Genomic DNA, 21531 nt, shown 5'->3' on the forward strand with positions numbered 1-21531 from the left:
AAAAAATGAACTGATCTTGTGGGCCTGTGTCATTTTAAACAAACGTGCTTTCAAACATGCTTTGATGATCTCATTTCCTAAAAAAAAAAGAGCTAAAACTAAGCCACCGTTTTGGGCAGCACTTGGAGGGAGCTCTTAGCAGGAGTGAGGGGAAGGGGCTGAAGCCAGATTCTCTGCCAGCACACATTTCTCACTCTTGCCCTGCACCTTGGTGTTCTACTTCATCTTCCCAGTGGGAGTTTGCAGAGTGGCCGTCTGCCATGTGCCTGGTGATGGCTCCACCCGGCTCCATGTCTTCTCCGAACTGTGAAATGTGATGCAGAATGTTTCATGTGACCCCTTACTTATTGTTTGAATAAATATCAACAAGGTGTGAAAGGGACACTCTTGTCCTGTCCCTCCCCACACGACTCAGATTCTCAGATTCACAAAGGAGGGTCTCTGTTAGCAAACAGGATCAAAGTCAGGCTTGTCTATACTGGCCCGGTGCTCTCGTTCTTTAAGTATGCAAGGATTTCTTGTTCCTTCCATACATAACTTCTGAAACTCACAAACAAAAGGGCAAAGGTCAGTCGCCAAGGTGCCCGTGAATGTTCCCTCGGCAGCATTCTGATGATGTGTTTGTAGAATACTGTGTGTACTTTGTATTACACTGTAGCCACAAGTCCACCAGAACATCCATGCGATCCCAAGGTTCATAAGGAAGCCTGTATTTAAATTGACGACATCTCTCCTATATGGTCTTCTTAGTTAATCTTGCACTGTAGTTTGTAGAAACAGATGCTGTAAGTTATGTCCAAATGACACAGATCCATTTCTGTGGTAAGGGATGATGATGGATTCTGTATCAGGTTGCAGCACTTTGCATGGTAAGTTCTAGCCTTAATTAGAGAATAGTTCAGTGAACTCCAGGCTGACAGTTGGCCTGCTGCATTTACATCCTGCTGAACCCTAAATTTGGATCAATCTTTCTGAAAAAGATTGCATTCGTTTTCCATTCCCCATTTTTGTATTGTAGATGCTTCACTGTTTGTTATTATTATTATTTTTTTTTATTGGAAAGGCAGATATACAGAGAGGAGAGACAGAGAGGAAGATCTTCCGTCCAATGAGGAAGATCTTCCGTCCCAAGTGAGCACAACGGTCCCAAGGCTTTGGGCCATCCTCCATTGCTTTCCCAGGCCACAGGCAGGGAGCTGGAAGGGAAGCGGGGCTGCCGGGATAGAACCGGCGCCCATATGGGATCCTGGGGTTGCAAGGCAAGGACCTTAACCACTGCGCCACCGCGCCAGGCCCTGTTTGTTATTTTTAATGGGAAATATAATAAAGGATCTTGGGAAAAGTGATAGCAAATCAAGAAATTAAAATTTCTGGAAATAATTATACATTACAGTGCCCTACTTTTAGAACCAGAGTATTTAAATGTATCTCCTTCTAACATCACCACAAATAGAAGAGTATTCTAATAAGTCAGTATTACATCTGTACTTTGTTAGGAATCTCAGGGTTTATATAGGGCTAAAGTTGCCCTAAAAATGTATGTACAATAATTGTATTCAAATATTTCTGGATTGGTTATCAGAGCCAAAATTGCACAGCAAGCTCTGCAGAATATTGACAAGAAATTGGAAATATTCTAACCTGCTTGACATGTTAATGCTTTAGAAACTGTGTTCTGTATCTCTCCTGGAAGGAGTTATGGGAAATGACTAAGCAAGAAATCTCCATTTTACAAATAGAGATACTTTAACCTAATGAGGTTACTAATCTAAATCATATCAAACATCAGGAGTAAATGCAAGCCTAGACATCAGTTTTTGTAGTTATTATTTCTGAGCTGATAATACTCTGCGGTCGTTTCCAGATGGGAGTTGATTTGGGACAAAATACTGAGCTAAAGCGGAAAATCTTGCCTAAAGCACTAGTTGAGTTACTGTCAATTAAAAACTGCCATAGAGAATAGACTCTGCATTTAAAATGATCTTCATGCCTATCCCACCTTACATAAAATCGGCCTCTGTGATCTTAGGAACGGGTCACAATGGAATAAATCAGTGTCAGGTAGTATGCTTTGCCAGCCTCATGGAGGAGAGGGTCGCACTGCTTTGTGGCAGCCATAATCTGATGTGACTGCTGCCTGCACAGCACCAATGTGAACGGTTGTGGCAACTATAATGGGAGGGGTCCGTTGCAAGGGGAGGGCACAGCTGGCTAGGATTCTGAGTTTCTAATCAACATTAGCCCCCAACATTGTAAAAGCTAGCTTCAAATCAAAAAGATTTCTTTTGTTTGCAAAATTGGAAATGCCACAGTTTGTTCAGTGAAAACGGTGCTTTAAATATTTAAAAATTAGTCTTAATGTCTTTTTACAATACTAGAACATCTGGGGCAATCAATGCCATGAGTAGACACGGTAAGTATTTGAATTTGAATTACCTTGATCACTGAAATTGCTTGACACGTTTGCAATGATATAAAGTAATGCTTTTGAAATGTGCAAAAAGGTACATTTTATCAAAGATTTGCATGATTATCTGTTTCCAATGTCATTTTTCAGTCGACACTACAGCCCCAAATTCAGATATTCTGTAGCTTATTTGGAAATGAGCATGAGTTCTTTATGGAAACTTGTGCTTCAAAAAAATATTTAGAATTTCTGTAATATGAAATATGAAGCTTCACAATCCTGGTCTATATTCTCATGGGCCTGGAATTGTTTCATTTTTTAACCTGCTGAAGTCCATTTGGCATAAACCATTAACTGTAAGGCAAATTAAAAATATGCTATCTCAAAAACTAAAAAAAAAAAGATGCAAGGAAGGAAAAAAATACAAAAAGAAAGAGAAGGAAGAAAAGGAGGGAGGGGAAGAGAAAGGAAAATTCATTGTGCCGTTAAAATTTTATTGATGAGCTATAATGACCATTAACTTCTAAAAGTAACAAACTCCGTAGTCCCCATCCTCAAATCTGAAGTTATTCAGATGAATAAATCTAAAGAAATAGTTTCAATTGTCTTTACTGAGACAAATACACCAAGGAGCAGACACCACACTTTTAGTGTACAAAGAGTCATCAGAAAGTCCATGAGACTTCTACATCCATGAAGTCAATGAAAAAGCAACAGGTGGATTTCAAAAGATTCTGTACCAAATAAACTTATCTTTTCACTCACAATTTCCACAAACTTTTTGAAGTGCCTTCATAGGACATGAGAAAGAAAATCTTTACATGATCTCTGATTGACCCAGCTTAAGTTCAATTAATTCTATGTTCTTCAGAGGCTCCTTCCATTGTCCACTTAGCAGCTGGCATTATTCCAGATGAGTGAGTGTGAACTGAGGAAAGAATGCTGTAAAGCAGCCACTCTGAATTTGTTGAATGAATCCCTTTAGGATAGGGACTGCAAAACAGTGATTGCATTTTAAAACCCCAAACATTTTCTTAAAAAGGTTACAAATTAAAACCTCAGGGGTTTTATAGACTTACCCATAGTTGATATGACAACATGGAGAACATGATTCCACATGGCTACAAGTTCTGGTTTTGAGACCCAGGCTGACCCATTAAATAGAATGACCGTGTGTATATGTTATCCAATCATGAGACTTCCATAACAGACCGAGGTCCACAGAAAATTCCCTTTCCCAGAAAACAATGAAGAAAATAACAAGATTATTAAAAGCAGCCATTTCAGAACTCTGTAAATATAACCAAAGACACACAACAAATTAGAAATATTTATTAATGAAAACCGGTGACTCTTAACAATAACTTAACTGTGACCTCCACTTCCTATGGAGATTCTTTGTCTCCCTATCAGTTTCTTGGAGACCAGTAAGCTGGCTGCCACTAGAGGGGGCTCACTTGATTTGGAATGCTGCAAAAGATTCCTACCTCACAGATGTCGCTCACTGGCCTTAGAGCTCTGTGAGAAAGTTTTATTGGCATTTACTGACACAATGATACCAGCATTGTTCAGAGAAGGTCAACAGTGAAGCTTCTCGAGGCATTGATACTACTTAAAGCAAGGGAGAAGCAGCTCAAAATGTAAAAGGAAGATGTTGGAGGCCATAGTAGGCTGTGGCGTATTTCTGGGTTTCTGGAAGACTGTGTGTGCACGCAAATCTGTATCAACATTCAAGAAAGAGCAGAGGAAGTTTTCATTTTTAATCAGATCTTATGAAATATGTTTGTAGAATTCAAGGAAACATCACCTAAAGCGTTGAAGAATAATGGAGCAATATGTTACTAAAGAGATAGAAATTCTTTTTGAAAGAACCAAAGAGATATTCTGAAATTTTAAAAAGACAGCAATTACATTTAAAATGTTACCAGTGAGCCTCAATATCAGATTCTGAGCAGGCAGAAGAAAGTAGAAGCAAACAAGATCAATAGAAAGCATATAGTCCGAGAAATGGAAAGAACAAAGAATGAAAAAACTCAACATAGTCCAGAAGACTCATGGAATGCCACCAAATACACCAAATGTCTATATTAGGAGAGCCAGGGAGAGTTGAGCGATAAAAGGGATGAAAAAATGTTTTAAAAATAGTGGTTAAACGTCCTAGGCAGTAATGAAAACACAAACCTGTGTATCCAAGAGGTTCACCTAACTATATACATAGTAAAAAGAGAGAGAAACACACGTAATCCAATTTGCTGAAACCCAAGGACATAGAGGAGACTGTGAGAGCAACAAGAGATAGGAGAAGCACATACAAACAGTCCACACAAAGATGAATACCTCACCTCCCATAAAGTCCAGAAAGGCCACATAGCCGTGTGATAATAGAGTCCAACTTTCAAGCCTGGTGTGAGGGCTCAACTGGCTAATGCTCTACCTACCAGTGCCAGCACCAATTCCCACTCAGCTCCCAGCTTATGGCGTGGGAAAGCAGAAGATGGCCCGGATCCTGCACCCAGTGGGAGACCCAGAAGAAGCTCCTGGCTACTGGCTTCAGATTGTCTTGGCTGTGATTGTTGCTACTATTTGGGGAGTGAACCAGCAGATGGAAGATCTTTCTCTGTGTTTCCTTCTCTCTGCATATTTGCTTTTGAAATAAAAAAAATCATAAAAAAAGAAAATTACATGCATAAATATAGCATAACATGTAAATCTGCTTCATTTTCTCACAAGTGATTTACAATGCAATTGATTAGAATAGTAGTTACAATTTACTGTTTATAAGTAATTTGAATGATGACATTACAATGGTCCTTAGGAGCACAGAGCACTGTATGAAAACTTCTCTACACTGTCAGAATGAAGTAAATAACTGAACTAAATTATTTGAAGATAGGAAATATTTAATCTCCAGAGCAACCATTAAAAAAAAATCCGTAAAGGAAAAAGTAGGAATGAATCCAACCAAAGAATTGAAATATCCAACACTAAAAAAAGGCCGGAAAGTCTAACATAAAGACAAAGAGGACATAAAATACAGAAAACAAAACCCAAAGTTCATTCCAAACATATTACTAATGACTTCAAATGGAAATCTATGAAGGAATCCAATCAAAGGTCAGAGAATTTCAGAATTGATTAACGAATAAAAAACTTTACTATATCATATCAAAAACATTTCAGAAGGAGAATGAGAAATTGTTTTGAAGTAAAATGGTAGAAATGATAAACCAAGTGAATAATAACCAACTGCTGTAATGGTCACATCCATATCAGACATCATAATTTCAGTGCACAAAGTATTGCTAGAGACAAAATTGCTAGTGATAAAACTAGTCCATATGTCTGGAGGGCACACAATTAAAAAATTTGGAAGGAGTGTGCGTGTATTCTGTGACTGAGCCTCAAAGCACACGAAACAAACGTCGCAGAATCGAAAGGGGAAGCGCTCAGCTAACTTGGGCTGACCGCTGTGAGCACTTCACCGAATCACAGGGCACATATACACAGGCCATTCTCCAGGACACAGTATTTCCTATGCCTTCATAACTTTAACTGAAATCATAACCAAAGTTCTCAGAGCGTAATGGAATTCATTTAGGACACTTTTAGGAAGGGCTTAGAAGTAATAATTCTATAGGAACAACAGGCACAAATGAACACTCTTGAGCAAATCACTACATGTGTTCATCCTGCCATTATCAGGGCAGCCATTACAGTTGCCCACATGGCTACATCGTGAAACTTCGACTCACTCTGTAGTCCTCTAAGTTTACAACACTTTAGACCAATCTGAATTGGTAGGAAATACGAATTTTATTTTCAATGAGTTAGTCTTGCAGTACTCATCTCTAATTTTGGACCCTCTTTTTTCAACACAGAACTCAGTAAGATTCCTGATACTATATTAAGTCTACAATAGAATAGTAGGCCATGAGAACTTCCAAGAACAACTTGACTTCTTCGTTCAATTTAGCCACTAATTTTCCTGACCTTAGCTGCTACAGGGATTACTGTTTAACGGGTAATTCTATGCTTTCCTAGGATATATACCCTCCCAAATTTTAAACAACGAAATTCTTCGTATGATATATAGAGAAAAGGAGATATTTTCTATCTTCCATCTCTACTATTTTGTTTGCGTGGGTGGATTTTGTTGGCAGAAGTAGTTCAGTTGAAGGATTGGAAAACAAAAGAGACAAAAAGGATGCAAATGCCCACGTATTCGAAATCCCTCTCCTCCTCACGCCTGAGCTTTGTTCTTGAAGAAGCCTTTGAGTGTTTACTGACACTTCGGAGATGAGTAATTTTGTAAACAGAGAAGCAGAGTCAACAAGAGATGTATAAATACAAATGATAGATTTAGATATATAATTGCCTACCCCATCATTTTTCTCCTTCTGACCCCCTCTGCTCATCTATGTCCATGTGTGCATGCGTGTGTGTGTGTGTGTGTTCTGCCACTTTTTGCACCTCATCTGTGCCTATACTTAGAATACTTCTTTAACCTAAAGCAAGGACCTGGAATAAACTTTAAGCTCCACTTCTCACATTATGGCTAATAATAAAATACTGATACAGAAATAGCTCCTATAATTGTATAATGAGAAAAGCTAAGGAAAAAACAACCATGTGCTACACATGCCTACAGGCCCATGCATAATATTTACAATATACAAACATATAAATTCTCAAACTTTGAGAACAAGATACAAAGAAAATTGAAAGAAAAATGTGTAAAGAGTGTGAAAAGGTAATTTTCTAAAATATAAAATAGGTTTTAAACATTTAAAAATAGTTAATATTGCTAGTAGTATATAAAATGAAGGTAAAATTGGATTAAAATAATTTCTCACTTTTAAGTTTAGAAAAATCAAGTGCATTTGAAAATTTGCTCTTTTAACCACTATAGAAAAATATGCATCATTTATCATGGAAATGTGAAATGGAAGACATTTTCCTATGGAAGCCATTTTCCTATTGAAAAGAAATTTAGCAACATGTATCTGACTACACAGGTATCCCATGACCTGAAAGTCCTGGGTCTATGATGTACCCTGAACCTACACTCTCGACAGCATATAAATAGGTATGCACAAGGTTGCATGATTCAGAGTTTATGCATTTTCCTAAATATCAGAATATCAGAAATTAGTAAAATATCCCAACTAAATCGATTTTAAAAGTATGACATTTACACTAGAGAGCAACATGCAGCTATATTAAAAAATGGTGTGTATTTCCAGGATGCATGGTTGAAGTAGCTGAAGAAGCAATATACAAACATTTTATATGGTATATTTGATGTGAAAAAGAAAGAGAAATGAGAAAATTGCACTATATCTGTTTTTGTAAAAACACAACAAAAGAGCTCACTGGACTCTGCGTGGGGGGTGGAAGCAGCTGGAGGAGGCAGGTGTCCTGGGACTTCTTTGAGCATACCTATTTACAAGTTTTTAATGTCTGGAATCATGTTAAAATTTGACATATTTGAAATTAAGATTAAAACTTCAATAAGTGGGAAATCTCTAAAGCTGAATATAAATAAAATCAGTTAATTTAGTTCCAGTTAACATCAGGAGCATGACTTCAATGAAGGAAACAAAAAATCCAATTGAACCAAACAACTTTAGGGGACAATATATTCATTACCCTTTTGTTATTCACTTTAAGGAAGAACAAAAGGTCTGAAAACAAGCTCTGAACTGAAACCAGAGGTCTTGGTTTCACTGTATTATTGTCAGAACAATTTTGAAACTACATTGTGTGCATGGTAGGTTGAGTAAATTAAAAAAGCATACTCAATTTATTGAGGAATGCACGTCTCCCTGTGGAAGAAGAGAGTTACAAATTAGGAAAACATAAACACCAGCAAGTACCCTTTCCAGACGAGAGTACAAACTCCTTAATTTCAGGAGATAGCACAGCAACACTATTATATTATCATGTGACAGCATTTCAAATACTTCATGGAACATGGACATGAAAGATGAGCTCCTTTCAATGTAAACAATGTTTTGAGAATTTTTTAATGGAAAAGCAGATTTTCAGACAGCAGGGGAGAGCATAATCATCCAACCCTGGTTCACTCCTCAAAATGGCTGCAATAGCTGCAGCTGAACTGATCCGAAGCCAGGAGCCAGAAGGTTCTTCCAGGTTTCCACGTGGGTGCAGGGTCCTAGAGTTTTGGCCATCCTCTACTACTTCCCTAGGCCATTAATCAGGGAGCCTGATTAGAACTGGAGCAGCCAGGACACGAACCAGCACACATATGAGATGCTGGTGCTTGTAAGGGGAGGATTAGCCAGTTGAGTCATTGTGCTGGGTCCTTAGTATAAAATGTTTAAAATTCATGTCTTGCAAAAAAAGTTCATGGGAAATTATGTAAATATCTATCATGCATGTTTGAGGAACTTTTTTGCACCAAAAACATACTTATCTTTTAATTCTCCTTTTACATGGACGTTTGAAGGTCCTTTGAAAATGACATATTTATTGTCAAGCTATGAATTCCAGAAACTCTCAAAGCAACAGTGCATCAGGACAGTTAGAAGTCATTTCTAGATTTCCTCCTCCATGAAAAAGTGGCAGGCAATAAATTCAAACTCAGGAGCTGAGACCAAGAACATCATGTTGCTCAAGGAAATGAGGAAGTGAACTAAAGATAGCTATGGAAGGTGAAGGACTGTCTCGATGAGTTGAGTCTGCTCACTACTTCACAATGCATATGTCAAATCATCACAGTATATACCTTGAACATACACAAGTTTATCCGTCTGTAAGCTGCAACAAAGCTGTATGTTTGTTTTAAAAGTATTGAAAATTAAATGCATTTTCTTATGATAGGATACCAACAAATAAAGGTAGAACATTAGCATTTTAGAACCGGCAGGCAAGAAATACCAGCGCATGTTAAAAGTGGAATAATTAAATACTATCAACTAACTCTCCTAGAAAATCATGAATAATCTTAAAAGAAAAATAAAGTACGTTTATAATGGACACAGCATATAGCAATTCAACCAAACGATTTGTGTTATCCAGTTCAGGACAAATGAACATTGTGCACGTCCTCAAGTGACACATTGAGAAAAGTAGCATCGTTTATGTCCTATTTCTGCCAAAAAATACATAACTTTAATCTCATCCCAGAGAAGCAGTGGACTGAAGTGCATTCTACAATTAAAACAAAACAAACAAACAAAAAAGTGCCTGCTGAAATGACTGATGTTTTAAAGGACCAATAAAGCCAAGGAACTATTCCAGATGAAAAATGGACTAAAGGGATGCAATAACTAATGAAATGCAGATTCCTGAATGGATCCTGGACTATGCCTGAAAAATTCTATTGCATATGTTTTTGGAACATTCAGAAAAATTGGACCTAGTCTATGGACTATCTAATATCATATGGAAGTATTTTCTGTTAATTCTTGTGAATTTATTTGTAAACTAGTGACTCTTTAAAAAGAATATTTCGGAAATTGGAAGAAAAATTAACAAACTGGCTTTTGTGGAAATGCAAACAATTTAAAACAGCAAAAGTGGATTTAGAATACTAAAATATTACTAAAATCACAATAATTTTAAAGTGTATTATGTTGATATAAGAATAGAAATAAAGAGACCAAGGCTAAGAAAATTATTCATTTGCATATGTAAATTACCTGATTCCCACAAATTCAGTGGTAACAAGGCAGTGTTTCAAATACATTATTCTAGATCAACTACCTCCCTCTATGAAAATATGCATTCTTATAAATAAGATCGTCAAATTAGCAAGAAGTGGAATCTCATCTGTTTTTTCGAAAAGTCTTTACATATTTTTTTGAAAGGCATGGAAATACAGAGACAGACCGACCAACAGAGATCCCCTGGCTGCTTCACCCCCAAAACCTGCAGCAGCTGGGGCCCGCGAGTTTAAAAGCCAGGACCAGATGTGTTAGTAATCTAGACTTCCCATGTGGATGGCAGAATACGCAGCATCATAAAACAACGTAAGAACTCTGATTTCAGGACTAAGGGAGATTTTACACAAAATAAAGAACTGCACGACGCAGAGAAAGCTGTGCAGTGACCGGGTGTTCAGCCGCGGAGATGGCTTTGTTCCCGAGCGCCTGTAGGAGGTGACGTGAGGCTGTGGACGGCATCCCTGTCAGAGAAACCACAGGAGGATTCTGTAGCCAGGGCTGACAGTCTCGCTGCTGCCTCTAGGTTGCTTCCTGCCTCAGGCAGAGATGGTTCAACCCACACTGCCCTGTGGGCCTGCCTGGGTCTCCCCGGCAACCCCAGGGGAATACCTGACAGGAAACTCAGAAAAGAAAAAGAAAAGCAAAAAGCTCCTGTGACTAGAGGACCTTGCATAGTCGCAGAACTGAACATGTTGGCCTGTGGCTGGCTCCTCCGTCCTACCGTTATGATTAATTACGCACGGGCTTATGGCAGATCTCTTTTACACGGGTTCCCCACTTTCCTGCAAGCCTGGGGAGAGGAAAATAAGCCCTACACAGTAGAACTGGCAGCTCCCCTGGTGCTGAGGATGGAGAGGCTGGGGCAGGACAGAGAACGCACTTTTACCTGCTCCACAGTATCCCTAGTCCATCAGCCTCGGCACAGGAAGAAAATCGGACTGATGTCTTACACTTTGAAGATTACTGTCCTTGTGTGTTGCTTTCGCTCTTATGCCCAAAAACTTGGTTTGAAATTATTCTTCTTTCAATGTATTTGGCGTGGGGAAAAACAAACAAACAAAAGTTGTTGTAGACTGGGCCAGAGGACGGGGATTTCAAAGGTAGGATGGTCACACACACCCACTTGACCCAGTCAGTCTAGCACAGGGAGCACGGGAATCCAATCGCCAGGAGCCGCCACGCGGCACTCACGCACGCCCAGAAGCAGAGCGATGGACAAAAGAGAGCGGAAGGACAACCAGCACGGCACATCCTAAGAATTTCACATTTTCATTCCCAGTGATGTAGTTTCTTAAACAGAGTCACAAGAAGCATTTCATTCCACTGATATTTTATACAGCCATGGAGAAGTAGTGCATTTCAATTGTAAACAACCTGTAACCATTCGTATTCATGCTCAGAGAAGGAAGATAATGGCAAAGAGTTAAAAACTTTGCTCAAAGAACCTCACACCTCCTGCTTGGAGGCAGGATGGTGTCGAGACTAAGACTTAGAAGATGGAGCTGGTTGCTTGGGTTTCATGCCAAAGTCCTCAAGCTATGTGATCTTGGGATAATGATGTCACTTCTGTGTTTTTTGCCTCCCTTCATCTGCGAAATGGAAATCAGGTGAGAGTTAAAATGAGTTTTTCTACATTAGATGTTTACGGAGGCCGGGGCGCCTCGTAGGCAGTCAATTCTGGATGGACTTTTCCACTGCTGTTTCCATACCATGTTAAAAATGTGAGCATTCAAGAATCCTTCCTTTTTATCTAAAGTTATCTCACAGTACTCTTGAAGGTTGCACGGACTGGACCCAGCAGGATGGTTCAGTGGCTCAGTGGCTAAAGCCCTCGCCTTGCACGCACCAGGATCCCATATGGACACTGGTTCATGTCCTGTTTGTGTCTGTGCTCCACTTCCCATCCAGCTCCTTGCGTGTGGCTTAGAAAAGCAGCAGAGGACGGCCCAAAGCCTTGGGACCCTGCACCCACATGGGAGATCTGGATAAAGCTCCTGGTTCCTGGCTTCAGACTGGCTCAGCTCTGGCTGCTGTGGCCACCAGGGGAGTGATGGAAGATCTTTCTGTCTCTCCTCTCTGTAAACTTGGCTTTCCAATAAAAATAAATAAGTCTTTTTAAAAAAGTTGCATAGATACAATATACTCCCATAAGCCATGAAAAACACTGAATCATTTGATTTCTAAAGTGCTTGTTTGGTGTGTACAATTAGAGACTGGGACAGAATAGGATAAGCGCTCTTATTTCTCTGAAGTTGAAGGAACTGGTACCGGTGTGGGGGTGGAAGAACATCGTAATGACAGGATCTTCCTGGCTAACAGACTTGAGCCAAGCACATGCCTCTGAGTAAAGGATACAGAGGAGGAGCAGGGGGGATTCTGGGAGCTCCCCGGGATGGGGCATTCATTAAACCCACAAAGATCTCACAAAGATAGGAAGTAGTCTTGCCAAGGAGGTGATAACTGCATTCGCAAAGAAAGAGAGGACATCATCATTGCCAGCATCCACTGCACTTTCCTGCTGCGCGCTGGAGAGCCCAGAAGGAAGTGAGACATCGGAGGAATAAAGGCAGTTGACAGTATGGAAGAGTTATTACAGCCTTCCGTTCCCTTAGGAGAAGCAGTTGCTAATACTTTCTTAGAGTGGGTTTTGTTTGTGAAAAGAGAAGTCAGTGGTGGATTCGGTTACCTGACGAGATACTAGCTTTCTGAGTATTTATTACAAATGAAACCTATAAATGCAATCTTCAGTCTTTGGAAAGTCACCTTGTCACTTCTACATTGAGAATAGTCTACCACGCCAGTGCTTTGGGCCGAATATTCCCTAAGCAGACACCCTTCCAGGCACAGTAGCTTAGTTGTGCATGGATCAGTCAACTTGACAACAGAGTCGGTTTCCAGCAAATCATGCCCTTCTCGGTTGCGCCCCTCAATACAAATGCCCTGGATGTCTTCAACTAGGAGATCAGAGGGTCTGAAGAAAAACTGCTGCGCTGAAACGTCACGAGGAACTCCAAAGGTCCAGGCTTCGATCCTCAGGACCTTCCCTCTGGCTGCAGGTGGGATCCCCAACCTCTCCTCCCGGCCGAACCCCGCCCCCTGCCCGGCCTCAAACTCCGAGTCCATTCCAACCTCGCGTTCTCGGCTCTGAGCCTCGTCGAGCGCATAATTGGGGAAACTCCTCCCCGCCGGGACCGCCTCGGAGGCGCTGCCACCGGAACGGCCGCCTCGCTCTTCCCACCTCCGAGCCCGCGGCGGCCGCGCACCGCGAGCAGATCCCACCGCCGTGGCACCGGCGCGTGGCTCCGGCTTCCTGGCCGGGTGGGCGGCGCCTCGCGGAACAGCGGGGCTGCGGGATCGGGGTCTCGGGGGTGCCTACTTGCTCCCGCCACCCGGCCGCGCGCGGACCCAGTGCCGGTGCGCAGGCGGGGTTGGCGCGCCGCGGTGGGCCGGCGTCCCGCGTGCGCCCCGCGGAGCCCGCGCGCATACCCGCTGGCCGTCGGGGGCGCGGCCGGGCGCGGGAGCAGACACCTGTCCCGCCGCGGCGGTGCTGAGGCGGAGACGCACCGCAGCCTGCGGCTTCGGAGGCCGTGAGGGCGGGGAGAACCTGCGGAGCGGAGACCCGCGCTGAGGAGAAAGCCGCGCCCCGAGGCCTCCCACCCCGCGTCGTCCCGAGCTCCAAGACACCATGGCCCCCAAGCTGCTGCTCCTGCTCTGCCTGTTCTCGGGCTTGCACGCACGGTAAGTGGCGCGGGTGCCCCGCATGCCCCCGCGGAGGCCCCGAGTCCAGCGGCGAGACGGGGGAAGGCGTAGCTGCCGGCGGGGAGTCCTGGCGCGGCCGTCCGCGGAGCTGCGGCACTGCTGGCGCCGCCGGGACGGGAGTCTGCGGGCTCCTCACCTGTCCCATCTTCCTCCGACGTCGTTCTCCGCCTCCTGGCTGCACGGCTGCCGCCGCCAGTGGGGGGGACGTGAAGAGCTTTTTCTGGCGCTAGTAGGGTCCAGTGGGTTTTAGGGGTAGCGGTCGTGCCTGCTCCTTTTCTATCCCGGATCCCCACCCTCCGTGTTCCAGGAGTGTGCACACAACACGCCGTCTGCCGGTCTCCAACATTTTCTTCATTCTCCAGTTGCTCAGGAGCCAGGAGCTCTGGCTTCCTAGATTTTGTGTAGAGCAGACTGGGGAAGGAGCCAAGCGGTGGAGGCGGCTGAGTGTCCTGCTTTCAGGAGCAAGTACCCTGCTTTCCCAGTCTGTGCAGACACGGACACCGCACGCTTCACGAACCTCGGCCACTTTTCCCGCACGCACATACACGCCCCTAAAGCCAGAGTAACGAGGCGTCGCCCGGGAAGGTGATTTCTCACCTCGTGTTGATTGCCCTAGCCTCCCTGCTGGAATGCCCAAGGAACTAATAGGAGCCTTAGGAGAGGGAGGGAGCGTGAGGAGGGAAAGGCGATGGGACCTGACAGGCTTGTGTGCCGCCAACAGGAGAGAGTCCAGGTTTGGCTTCTTTTGTTCTGTTTCCCAGCCTGAAGCTGCAGCTGGAACTTGCAGACTGTCCTGTACTTTGAAAATCAGAGGTACTTCGCTTCTCTCCCCCTGCCCCCCCAGCATAGAAATCTCAGTGCACCCCCAAACAGCCCCTGTTTGAAGCCTAATCCATTTCCTGGATCTGGGCAGTAGAGAATTAATTAGAGCATCCTCCTGGGTCAGAAGTCCCACAGGCCTTAGGATGACTTCATTCATACTTGTGAAGTACCAGCAGCCAGGAAGATACAGGAATAAATTCTGCGACTGGTGGAGGGGGCCTCCCTTCTCACCCTCCATTTGAGAGAGGTGCTTCTTATGTGCAAGGAAGCCCGGAGTCTCCCTTCTAAGCCACTGCTCTTTCCTGAATTGAGAGCAAGAGGGGCAAACTTTACTGGAAAGGCTCAGGCAGCCCTCTGGATGAGGCAGCTCAGCTCAAGTTTCTTGTTGTCTAAGCAAAGAGAAACAGAAATGTGCCTTCCCTGGTTAATTCTGCCTGGATGTGTCCGCTTCGGGTTGGAGAGCCGCTCCACAGCTGTCAGCATGGCAACCAGCCCTGGGGTCACAGCTGCATCACTTCCTGTTGCCACCAACTCCAAGTGGCCTGCACTTGAGGATTAGATCATCTTGTGGTCCAAGGCAAATGTCCCTACTCCTCATTCCTCCCTGTGCTCGGTGGGAGGACAGCTCAGTGTCTGACTTGAGGCATCACGAATATAAGGATCCCCAGCTATACGTAAGATCTTCTGGGAGTACTCGTCTTTTCCTTCATCCAAGGCAGGTTCCCAAGCCTTTTTAAAATAAACGTTGCATATCAGACAGGAAAAAATATACCACATTTTCTTGCCGTACGTCTTGCCTTTGAAAGGATCTCTGATCCTTGAGTGGCTGTTCCACACGTGCACAGTAATCTGATTCTTGTTTCAAACCCCAACGCTGTGTGTGTATTGACCACGAGTTCTCGTTATATCTGAGTGAGTCCTCATTTGCACTCTGGAATGCCTTCATGTGTTGGGGTTCCCTGGAAAAGCAGCCATCTTTTTGTGATGATGGCTTGGCAGCTGCCTGGTAAGTGGAGGAAGGCTCTTCATCCTGACGCCTGTGGATGAGTTTATTATACAGACAGCACACCAACTCACACCCGAATCTGGTGATGCTCTGGGGGTTACTTCACTCCTTTCTGAGTTATAGGATCTAAAGAATGTTTCAGACTGTGTCCTTCTAGTTAAAGTGAAAGGCATTAAAAATAAACATCTGAGGTTGACCAGTTGTCTGACAATGGCATTACATCATCGCCAGTTCATTTTAAAGAAAAAGCTAATTTCAATGATTTAGCACCCAACAATCCGAGTAGCAGAATGCTCATAAAGATTATATATAACTCACTTAGAGTTTAGAAAAAAAAAAAAAGGATTTCTGTTATGTTCCTTTTCTAGTGGATCCCTGGGATGAGATTAGGTTTTTCTCAAAGCGTTGATTTTTCCTGAGGGCCAGGAGCATCTCAGCCCCACTCAGCACATAGCCCATCCCCTGGAAGGCACCGAGCTGTGGGTCTGCTATACCTTCTAAAGGGGCAGGAGGACTCTCTTGGTTAGCATCCCTTCCATCTCCGTCTCCTACTCTGCCCAGGCCTCTGAGGAAGCTTATGCAATTTCAGGAAAGCTCCCTCATCACCACTAGGGGGAGAATTAGCCTCATTATAACACCTGTTCTTCAAGGAGCTCAAAGTAATTTTCTGTGTATTTAGAGAACAGTGAGGGGTTGGTGAGTGTGCTCCGTCTACACGATCACTAAAGTGACAGAAGATGACGGAGCCTGGGGTCCCTTGTCTGGTTCTGTAGTGGGCTATGGGGTGGCGGGAGATACTGAGCAGAGGACAGAGAGGAAGCTACGGAGTGGAGTGGAGATGAATGGTGTCCTGCTTCATTCAGCTGAGGGAAGCCAACCCGTTCCTGCTGCACCGCATGTGGGTGGAAAGGAAGTGTTTCTGGAATGATTTGATTGGTTTTGTGAGCTGTGCAGGTCTCCTAGCTATACGAGTATTTCAACCTACTTGATTTTTGTTTGTTTGATGTTTGATTGTTAATGTGATAAAATTAATATTTCTGATAGCAAAACAGTTTGGAATAATGTTTAATATTTTAGGAGCATTTCCAAATATAATTTTTTCATCCAATAGTGAAATGAAGCATATCCTTTATCGAGCATATGCTCCAAATGTTACCGGCACCTGCTGGTGGTGAGTGTTTGGCATGAATAAGAACCCACCACAATGTTTAACTTCCGTGAATGGTTTATTTCAACCTTCTAGCCAAAGGTATTCAAGAAATAGAATTAAGTTTGAGAGAAGCATAGGAAACACTTAAGTCATTTTGGGAGACACAGATATTAGAGTCATCATAAAAATCTTCGGTGTATATTCACCAGGTTTAGACTGACCACAAGCTATAGTATATCCAATGGATAGCAAATATGCTTAAAACCAGATATTGAATACATGACATATATGCATCTAAGTATGTATGCAAATACAATTACTTAAGTAGCAGAAGTGAGCTTAAAAAGTTTATTCTTTAGTATCTGTTCATTTAGACTTGTCTAAGCAGTCATTTCAAGAAACTTGATGCCCCAAAGCATACTTCCCCTTGGCATGGCAGACGTATTTCAGCTTCTGTCTGGGCAGCTAAGCAGAGATAGGCCCATCCGGTCAGGACACAGATACCTCAGTGCAGATTTGTTGTTGTCCTTGTTGTCCTGTTTTTGTTCTCTTATGTGACCAAAAAAAAAAAAAAAAAATCATCAAGGTCTGCACTCTGACAAACTAGGAAGGAAAAGGTTTGTTTGTAAATGCTTTCTTGCCAGTGGCAATGGCAGTCCACTTGCAAATATAAGCTGCTTTACTGTTGTGAGACACTGCTTTCCAAGCCTGAGTGGCTGTACTATCAAGACAGTCCCTCCTGCTGAGAGAGTGCACTTGTCATCTGGGGGCCACTCTGTTCCCGTACTGCTGATGGAGTGGGTCACCCAGGAGGGGAGACTGTCACGCTCAGTCCTGCAGGAACCAAGTTCAGAGGCACCCCAGCATTCACTGGGACTCGTATGTGAAGAGTCCCGAGTGTTAGAGAGATGTATCAGAAATATTGTAATTCTTAATGCCTGTGTTAGTCTGCTCTGCAGGGGTTGAATCAGGTCGTGTGGAAGGGGGCAGTCACTCATTACTGACCTGCAGTCCCTGCTTGTCACTGCAGGCGTGCTAGCAAAGCAGACCACCTTAGAGTGTGTGTGCTTCTCTGCCTGAAACCCTGCCTTCCAGTCTGCAGGACCAGCACAGAGCTCAGCCCTGACTACATTCCCTGAGTGCCTTCCACAAAAGCCATTCTCATTTGTCCTGAAAATAAGATTTGGGTGAAAGGGTGTGGAAGTCAAATAATAAAGTCAGCCTATGGAAAATGCCCCCAAAAGTCTGCGCCTTGAGCTTAAGAGATCCTCAGGATGGATCCAGGAATGGCTCATTGCCTGTCAGTTCATTTTCTGGCATTGATTTGCCTACCCCGATGTTGGAACTTTTAGGTTGGACATGAAATAGCTTGTGACATTTAATGGGAACACCATACCATGTTAATAGCAGTAGCATCCTTCCAACTGGATTGTTCCTAATTTGCATTTCACCTTAGCTTTTTATCAACAGGTAATACATAAGGTTACATTTCAGCAGTAGTTGTGTGGAAGGACCCTCTGGGGGCTAAAGCTACAACTTACACATTGCATTTCGTTCCAACTACAGGTCCAGAAAGGTGGAAGAGGATGAGTACGAAGATTCATCAGCAAACCAAAAGTGGGTCTTGGCTCCCAAATCCCAAGACACGGACGTGACTCTTATTCTCAACAAGTTGTTAAGAGAATATGATAAAAAGTTGAGGCCGGATATTGGAAGTGAGTGCTATTGTTTATTATTTCCATAGGAAACCCACTATGGTAATGCATTTTAAAGATCCTTTTTTTAAAAAAAAAATTAGTATAAATGAACGGTATTGCCATTGCTGATGCAGAGAGGTCTTCCAGACATAACGCACGATTTATAACTGAAGTGCGAGACGCCAAACCAGGCAGCTATTTTCATGCCTGTGGTTTTTATGTGGACACAAGAACTTATTTTCTGCTTAAATGTCCAAGAACATGATTCCTAAGTGGTGTGATGGATGTGTGCTTAGCTCATGAATGAATTAGAAAAACGTCTCTTCATGTGATTTGCTCCTTTAAAAAGTGGATTGTTTGTTTTTTTCTGTTGTTGAGTAATAAGATTTCTGACTGTATTCTAGATATTTGAGCCAATTATTAGATCTCTGGCTTCTTTATCTTCTCAATAGGATCTTTCTCATAGAAAATATTTCATTATATTATCAATAGATTAGATGATACCCATTTTTAATAATTTTTCTTTCATGCAGGATGCTTTCAAAATAGTGTCTGAAACACTTCGAGACTCTAGTTCCTAAATATTTTCTTCTCTATTCCTTCTAAAAGATCTACTATTTTATGTTTTGTATTTTAATTGATCATCCCTTAGGCTAATTTCTGTTTAAATTCAAGATGTGAAGTTTAGATTTAATTTTCCCTCTACTTCCTATCCAGTTATTCCATCACAAACGTTGAAAATAAAAAAGCTATCTCTCAGTCAAGATTCTAATGCAGTTGCCAGAAATCAGCTGGGTTGGTCAGTGCATAATATTTCTAGCATTCGTATTTTGTTCTATCGCTTTGTCAATACCACTAGTTTTGATTATATTAACTACCTAGTAATAATTAAGACTGATGGTAAAATATACCTCTTTATCAATCCCTTTCAGCATTATTTTTTAATAGTTCATTAGCTTTGCCACAGATATCTCAGATAATCATGTCTGTTTCTACAAAATCCCTGGTGGAATTTTGCTGTGGATTTTGTAAAATCTATATTTCAGTTCGTAAATCTTAACCCTGTGGGACTTTTTTTTTTGTGTGCTGTAATATGTATGTCTTCCATTTATATATATATTTTGTTTAATTTCTTACATCAGTGGTTTAGAGTTTTAACATATAAGTCCTCAATATATTTTATTAGATTTACATATATAAAGGCCTGGAATATTTTTCTCCCTGCTGGTAAATTAGTTGGAATTTCTATGTATGCATTATGTTATCTACAAATAAACAGATTTTATTTCTCTTGCTTTCCTATTTGTGATGACTTTTATGTTTTTTTCTTGTATACTGCACTGGACAGGAATATATTGTACTATGTTGAACAGTTGTGGTGTGAGAGGACAGTCTCACCTTATTCCAGATTGAGAGGCAAACATTCGGTCTTTCACCAGTAAATGTGATGCTAGCTGAGGCATTTTGTGTAGCTCTTTTTACAGTTGAATAAATTCTCTGTATTCCTAGTTTCTGGGAAATATATGTATTTTTAAATTATGAGCCAATATTGAATTTTGCCAAGTGTTTTTACTTTATCAATCCATATGATCATGTTGTTATGGGGTGCAGCCAGTGATAGTGGGCAAATGAAACTTGGTTGGGTCCCCTATCCTCTGTCCTGAGGGTGGTTCCTAGCAGCGATGGAATGATAATTCAATCCTCAACCACTTCCCCCATGTCCTAATTTAGTCAGAATATTGGATGCAGACAAGTCCAATTAGTCTAAGCATTTTCAGCTATAAGCCCAGTTCCTGTTCCTGCCCATCCCAATGATCACCAATTAACTGCTTAACTCACAACACTTAGGTATTTGCTCTTGCCCACCTGTGACTCACCTATCACCTGAGAGGGGACGGTATTGCATTGTCTTGTAACCACTCCCCTCACAAACCCCTTTAAAAGGCCCAGGAAGCAGGAGCTTTCTCTCTTTCTGGCCAGGTGCTTCCATTACTCTAGCACTTCGACTCTTGGCTGACCCAGGATAGGCACAGTACACAGGGACCATGCTTAGATGGAGCAATGGTTATAATAATGTTGTTTCTAGTTTGTGTGCTGTCAGGAGTTCCAGGAGGGGTGAGGCCTAGCAGTGGTGGAAAGTGGGCAGAGAAGCCAGGGAAAGGCGAATGTCTGCAGCTTTGTAAATGTGTCCAGGTTCTTTGTAAGTGTATCGTGGTTATCGGTTGCATGTCTCTGAGGATAACTTATATTGTTGGGGAAGCTGGGACATAGGTCTTCAGCTTAATGGATGGACTTAAGGATAATGACCATTTGTTCCTTTTGGGATTATGTTTGGTTGGATTATGATTGGTTGGATTGCCGTATGGACTTGTGTTTTGCTATTGTGCTCTATTATCACCAAGCTTGGTTAATAAAGACTCCTTAATAAGCCTTAGACATGTCTGGTGTGATCTCGTTCACACCCTGCAATAATGTGATGTTTTCTGTAGCACATATAGTAAATTACATTCTCTAATTTTCAAATATTGAACTGGCATTGAGACCCTGCAATACATTCCATAGGCCATGTTGCTTAATACTATTTTTAAAAACAACTATCTATCTATCTATCTATCTCAATAATTCTATTAATATTGTATTGAAGACGTTTCATTGTTAATAACAAGTGAAATTGATTTGTAGCTTTCTTGATTTTTGAATTGTCTTTGGTTGTGGAATCAGATAATACTAATTTCTTAAAATGAGTTGTGAATTTCTCATCTTCTGTTTGTTGGTGAAAACATTGAAAATCCTCTCCCATCTTTGTTGAGGTAAATAGTGCTTTATTGTTATCTACAGCCATCCTACTAGGCCACACTGCTCACCTGCTCACCTGGAACAGCCCCACTCATCCTCCTCTCTGTAGCCCTCCCTTCTCCAAACTTACCCCAGTCTCTAGGAACTACTGTTCTACTCTGAGCTTCTGTGGGATTAGCTATGTTTTAGATTCTGCAATGACTTAG

The 21531-nt window shown here is 42.1% G+C and overlaps 1 protein-coding gene across 1 annotated transcript in view; it reads left to right on the top strand.

Annotated features, from left to right (window-relative positions):
• Positions 1–13770: 13770 nt before the first annotated feature.
• The window catches only part of GABRG3 (gamma-aminobutyric acid type A receptor subunit gamma3), a 503489-nt gene continuing 495728 nt past the window's right edge, over positions 13771–21531 (top strand). Inside the window, exons 1-2 of the mRNA XM_040969452.1 lie at positions 13771–13833; positions 18399–18547. Of these exons, the coding sequence (XP_040825386.1) occupies positions 13781–13833; positions 18399–18547 (202 nt within the window). The 5' untranslated portion in view covers positions 13771–13780. The remainder of the gene's footprint in view (positions 13834–18398; positions 18548–21531) is intronic.

The sequence above is a fragment of the Ochotona curzoniae genome, unplaced genomic scaffold (genome assembly GCF_017591425.1).
Source record: "Ochotona curzoniae isolate NIBS_2020 unplaced genomic scaffold, NIBS_Ocur_1.0 scaffold_4701, whole genome shotgun sequence".
Lineage (NCBI taxonomy): Eukaryota > Metazoa > Chordata > Mammalia > Lagomorpha > Ochotonidae > Ochotona > Ochotona curzoniae.